The sequence below is a fragment of the Poecilia mexicana genome, unplaced genomic scaffold (assembly GCF_051168715.1).
Source record: "Poecilia mexicana isolate PSO_F unplaced genomic scaffold, ASM5116871v1 scaffold_6, whole genome shotgun sequence".
NCBI classification, from domain to species: domain Eukaryota; kingdom Metazoa; phylum Chordata; class Actinopteri; order Cyprinodontiformes; family Poeciliidae; genus Poecilia; species Poecilia mexicana.
The window spans coordinates 26,245,198-26,251,197 of NW_028263375.1; the positions used below are offsets into that span (position 1 = coordinate 26,245,198).

Here is a 6,000-nt window from a genome sequence, read left to right on the forward strand (position 1 = left end):
TTCCTTAAAGAGTCTGAGCCTTCTTTACAGGAAGGCTCAGTAAAGAGCATCTGCTAAGGATAATCTTAGCAGGTAGAGTCTGTGATAGCGCTGGCTATCATCTGTGGTGTAGTTTGTTGGAGCATCGGCTTATCTACTGCTGAGAGGAAGCAGCTAGATAAGCTAACCAGGAAGGCAAACTTGGTCCCAGTGTAGGTGGAGGGACACAGAGGAATTAGCCAAGAAAACATCACTGATGCATTTAGCATCTTCCCCATTGTGGGACAGTAAAATATATTTCCATTCTTCTATTCTGAAATTTAATTTCAATGTAAAACCACTCAGAAAAATGTCACTCTGTATCAGCAGTTTTATACAAGACAATTGTGATAAACAGATGTTTAACAAATCCAAGCTGCTATTTTAAGGTTTGATTAACTTTTTGGGGGGCTCACCTCACCTCCGCCCCTGGTGTTTAAATCCTATCAACACCCCTGTCCTAGTAAGATACTAACTTAGCATTCACATGTGACATCAAACACACACATTGCCTTTGACTTGCATGGCAGAAGGAACTGCAATTCACACCTTTTATAAATCAGGTAGGCAATGATTTAAACCAAAGGTGCTAACGCTGATTAGCTGCCAGGAGAGTTTTCGGTACCATGGTTACATCAAGGTAGTAAAACAGGGGTTTTCCATGGAGATCTGCAGCACTTTGAAGCGCCCAGCTTTTCATCACAAGCCCCGACTAGTCCCTAGACACAACCATCACTTCCTCAAGTCCCCACTCTGTTTCATCTGCTTCTGTCTCTAAATACCTTCTAACTCTTCTCGTGCAGCGCTCTAATACATATATTTTTACACATCAGCGCCAATAATCTCGTGCATTTTTGTCCCCGACATAATTAAAAGTCCTCGCACGCGGACAGCCTCCTCCACAAAGGTGACTTTACCTTGTCCGAGGAGAAGCCCGAACAGAGAGCAGAGCAGCGCCACACGCAGAGCCATTAGGGGACTCGAATATCAGCCGCAGGAGGATAACAGAGGAGTGTTACACACAATTTAAAAAAAAATAAAATAAAAATAAAAATGGAAAAAAAAAAAGAGAGAGAAAGGTGCCCGATAGTGACCGATCCTGCGAGAGTGTTTGTTCCTTCGGGGATGTGTGGATAAACCGCAGCGCTTCTTTTAAAAAGAAAGGACCGAGTGTGTGGAGGAAAAGAAAAAAAAAGTGGATGTGATGGAGCTGGGAAGTCGCAGCTCGCAGCGTGACTGGAGCGTCTAATGGCACCGTGAGGGGCGGGCTGGGGCCACTGACACCCACTTGTTGCTCATCAGTTACAGGGTAATCTTTGTTTGGTTCGACGTTATTTTAACACGTTCGTTGTCCCTTTAAGATTTTATTTTTGCGTCAAATGTAATATTTATCCGATTGCTTGTCGCCACTCCTGTTGTTGTGGTCATATGTGTCAAAGTCAAGGCCCGCGAGCCATATTCTGCCCACTATAGATATTTCCATGGCCCTTTAAAGTTAAAGAAATAGAACTTCCTGTCGCCAGTTGGGTGCTTAAATATTAGTTTTTCACTAAAATCAATTTTTTTATTTGTATGATGCCATATTATTTCAATAGCAATTTTAGAAGTACTCATCAAATGCAGATGAAGTCATAATAATTTAACAATTTGTATTTGATGAAAAAGGGAAATGAGGTTTTCAAGTGTCCCGAAAAGCGCTTTGAAAAAATAGATCATTACTACAAATCCTCTTTTCTCTAAATGCCTCCAGAATGTCTCTTTTGTCTCTCTTCGCCGTGTCCTGGAGCACGCTTGCACACATGGAAATTGTCTCCTCGTCAGTGGCAGAGCAGAGAGACCTTCTGTGTCCGTGACTAACGATTCTAGAGATTAGTAAACATCTGGAGATGGTTTGGAGAGCTTTGTGAAAATGTGTTGCGGTTGTGTCCAGAAGTTGGCCCTTTTCAAAGCCGGTGGAAGTTTTAGGCATCAGTTATACGGACGACAGGGACGTAAAACGTCAACAGTATCGGATGTCGATTCTGTCGCTGCGCTGCCTTGCAGAGGCATCCGCGCCACTTGAGGCTTCCTGCATTTTGTCGCATTCCAGCCACAAACTTTCATCTGTTTGATTGGTATTTTAATTCAGTTCAAAATATTTTATTTATCCCAAAAGGGAAATTAAATGTTGTCATGACTCATATCATCCAAGTAACTTTGACGAGTCATTGTGGTTGGTGATGCTGCGGGAATAACGGATCTCCAGTATCAGTCAGCCTTGCAACGAATCTGAAGAGGCCTCTGACTGAAGGCTGTTGAGCTATCACAGTCTCATGATATCTGGGCTGCAGACATGAAATACCACATTAACATTCCAGATGACACTGTCAGCTGTTGCCAAACGCTGCTAATCCACCTCATTTGCTTTTGCCGCTCCCCTATAAATCTCTGTCTGGCTGTAATTTTGAAAGATTTTGGAGTTGAGGATGAGATTCCTGCTCATTACGACGAACGGAAGAGCTGGTTTGACTATCTTTCACCCTCTGTGTTTAGTTCGTGGTTCAGGTATTATTGGAGCCTTTGAGATGCTAATCATGCTCTCAGTTGTAAAAAAACGAAACAAACAATACCTTACTGCCATAGTTACACGTCGTAACAACTGGCTGAAAGTCAAAAAGTAAAGGCATCCAAACATTTAATACTTGAAGCATAAAAATAATAATTCTGAAAAAAAAAGTCTACAAAAAGAGCAAATCAGAGCAAACTAACTAACTGAGTCACTTCAACATGCTGTGCTGCAGTTTTAGAATCTATGGGATGTAGACCAACGCAACATCACTACGAAGCAAAAGGAAAATATTAAATGGTTTAAAATTTGTTTTTACTAGTACAATTTGAAAAGAGCTACTATGAATGGCTTAGATCAAAGGCACATTCATGTGCCAGATTGGCCTAGTTAAAGTCCAGAGTGGAATCAAAAACAGAAAATCTGAGGGAAGGGTTCAAAATCACGATCCTCCGTGTTCGACCTGACTGCGCTCGCAAAGGACGGGCAAAACTGTGAACTGGTAGAGACAAAACACTTGCAGCTGTAGCCACAGATAAATGCAGCTCTGCAACGTTTCCACTCAACGGTCTTGAGCACAAACACATTTCGCACCTTCAGGCTTTTATTTGCAAAGACCTGCGAAAACTATGCACATCGGATTCTTTCGACAATTGTACGCTGCTTTCTTTTCTGTTACGTCAAAAGCCCCAATCATAACCCGCCGATTGTCACGAAAGGTGCAAATACTTTTGCGAGTCACGTCGTCGTGTCAGAGATTGTTGTGAAGAGGCTGAACGCCTTTCCCCCCCTCCCCCCCGGCCCAGCATCTCCGCGGTAGTTTCACGGTTCCCTTCAGGCCCACAACTAAGCCTATTTTTCTCCATTAAAGTTAATAAGTTAAGGCTTTTTGTAACGGTGCCACCAGCTGGAGGGAAAAGGTGTCTGTCAGCCAAAGTGATTATGGACTCTGAGAAGGGTCTGGGTATAAACAAGCTGCTCACACACACACACACACACACACACGCAGACACTCATGCATACTCACGCACACACTCGCCTGCCAGACTTGGCAAGAGGTGCAGAAATAATTGCTAGACTGCATTCAAAATATTTTGTACCAGCTAAGGCCCTCTGCAAATTCAATCAGTCTACTGATTCTGGGCATGCTGACAGGAGGAGGTTAAACGATCCTCTAATCAGAGCCAGATGTCTCCTCCTCCTCCTCCACCAGCACCAGTCTAGTCGGTCAAGAAACATCAATGTGGACTCGGTATCATCAGGGACACGGGGAAAACCGCAGCGACATGACAGCGAGAAATAGATAACTGCAGTGTGAAAGAGGAAAAAGGCTCTGCTGTGCCGGCTGCCACTACCTGGGTTTAGTTGGTAATTAAAGTCAGTTAACAGTCTTTCTTAGCATGACCACACTTTATAAAGTGCTGTCCAAAAATATTTATATGTCTTTGAATGTTTGAATTTTAAAATCTTAACTATAAAGCTACTCATATATTTATTTTACTGGGATTTTATGTGAATAAATAAAACAATGCACCAAACAAATGTGAAGTAGAAGAGAAATAATAAATGGTTTTCAAGGTTTTTACAAATAAAAACGTGAAACGTTTGACACCTGCCTTTTTGCCCTTTGAAGTATCTCTAGAGGCGTTGCTTATTCTTCTTTTCAAATCTTACCCCATATTTTTTTTAATCATTATTTAGATCTATACTTTGACTGGGCCATTCTAAAGCACAATCTAAACTACTCTTCTCTACTCTGGCTAGAGAATGGAGCTCCAACTTAAAAAAAAGAATAAAAAGGTGAGTTAATTTTGTTAAGTGATCAAATTTGACAAACTTAATTTGTTTATGTTCAACATGACTACTTAAACTTAATATATTGACTTAATTTGATTACTTTTAACAAGAAATGCTCTTTATTGTCCCACAGTGGGAAAATTTCAGTGCAGCAGCAGCAAAGTGGGAGGCGATCCCAGCGAATAAACTTACACAAAGATAGAATATAAAATGTAAATAAAAGCAGAATAAAGAATAAAACTCAGGCAAGATTTAAAAAATAAATAAAGTGTAGTTTTAAAAAAAGACAAAAGTCCAAAGAAACGTTGCGCTGGGTTGGTTAAATTAAAATAGAACAAAATGTGCCCATCTCACTGAGCTTTAAAATACAGACTATTTACAATTAGTGACAATAAAAAATTGTACAGCAGTAAAATTGAACAGATACCAGCAGGGATGTAAACACTTCCTGTTGGGAGCAGTGACTGTTATTGAGTGGAAGGATCTGACAAAGACATACAGAATCTAGAAGCTGTCTTTTGAGTCTATGGGAGGTGATCAGTGAGAAACATTTGAGAACAATCAGTAGAACGACTGTCAGTGCAACAAAATCTAAAGACAAACACTAAACCTAAAAGAACTACAAAAAAAGAGTGAACTGTGAATATAATAAACTAAAATGCACCAAAGTAACTGAGCAAAACTTAAAGAATCACAGTTCCTGACTAAAGCAGAGGTCACTGTTATCCGTGTGTCGTCTTTTTAAAATGCATCACATTCTCAACTTTAGTTTTCGAGAGCCGTGCTGTTAGAACCGCAGAGCTGCTGCAAAGGATAAACAGCAAATTCATTACATGAATTAACAAATCTGTCAATCAGTGTTTTTTTTAATCCACTTTAATGGCCAGACTTTAATTTTTCTCAAACTAAAAACCCGTACATGCTGTGGAAACTAGAAGCTTGTATTTTAGACTGTTTCAGTGAAAGCCTTGGCAAACTGAAAGAAAAATCTGGAAAATGTTGCTTTTTATTGCAATAAAAGACAAAATCACTAACAAATTAATAAATTGGTACAAATTCAACTGTAAGACTATATCAGTGTCAAAAACCCCTCCATACCTTCATTAATATTTGTACAATGCTTTAATGTTTTCTGAACAGGTAGTCGTCGAAAACGAGAATTTGCTCTCAATCAACTTACCTGGTTTAATAAAGATTAAATAAAATAAAATAAATTAAGGAGCACACTTTAATGTGCCTGAAAAGAAAGAATCCATCTGAATAGAAACTCTTAGGATGACAGAAAAAAATTTATGTAACACAAATTTATAATAGTTTGGGGGATTTTACTATAATTTAGCTTTATTTTGTTGGGAGTTTTTATTTGTCTAATTCAGTTAATTAGTTTTTAGAGTGTGTCTGCTAGATTTTATTAGTTATTATTTGTGAGTATTGCTTTAGTTTGTATTAGTTTTAGTTTTTTGTCCTTTGATGAATCTTTGGATGCAGGATTCAAAAAGGTCAAAGGGTCATATTGTGATTATGTATGCATCGATAGGATAATGAATACTCAACAGAAGATACCACTTTCAAAAAATTGATTCAACTATTGTTGACTCGCTCAAACTTTTGCAGTCGCCATTTTGCAGACTAGTGTAAGC

At 39.3% G+C, this 6,000-nt stretch overlaps 1 protein-coding gene across 2 annotated transcripts in view; it reads right to left on the bottom strand.

Moving 5' to 3' along the window:
• Nucleotides 1–1,485, bottom strand: part of fbln1 (fibulin 1) — a 42,698-nt gene extending 41,213 nt beyond the window's left edge. Inside the window, exon 1 of one of the 2 annotated variants that reach the window (XM_014986002.2) lies at nt 936–1,485. In XM_014986002.2, coding sequence (XP_014841488.1) covers nt 936–990 — 55 coding nt within the window. In that variant the 5' untranslated portion in view covers nt 991–1,485. The remainder of the gene's footprint in view (nt 1–935) is intronic. The other variant, XM_014986010.2, reaches the window with a different exon arrangement.
• Between the last annotated feature and the right edge of the window lie 4,515 nt (nt 1,486–6,000).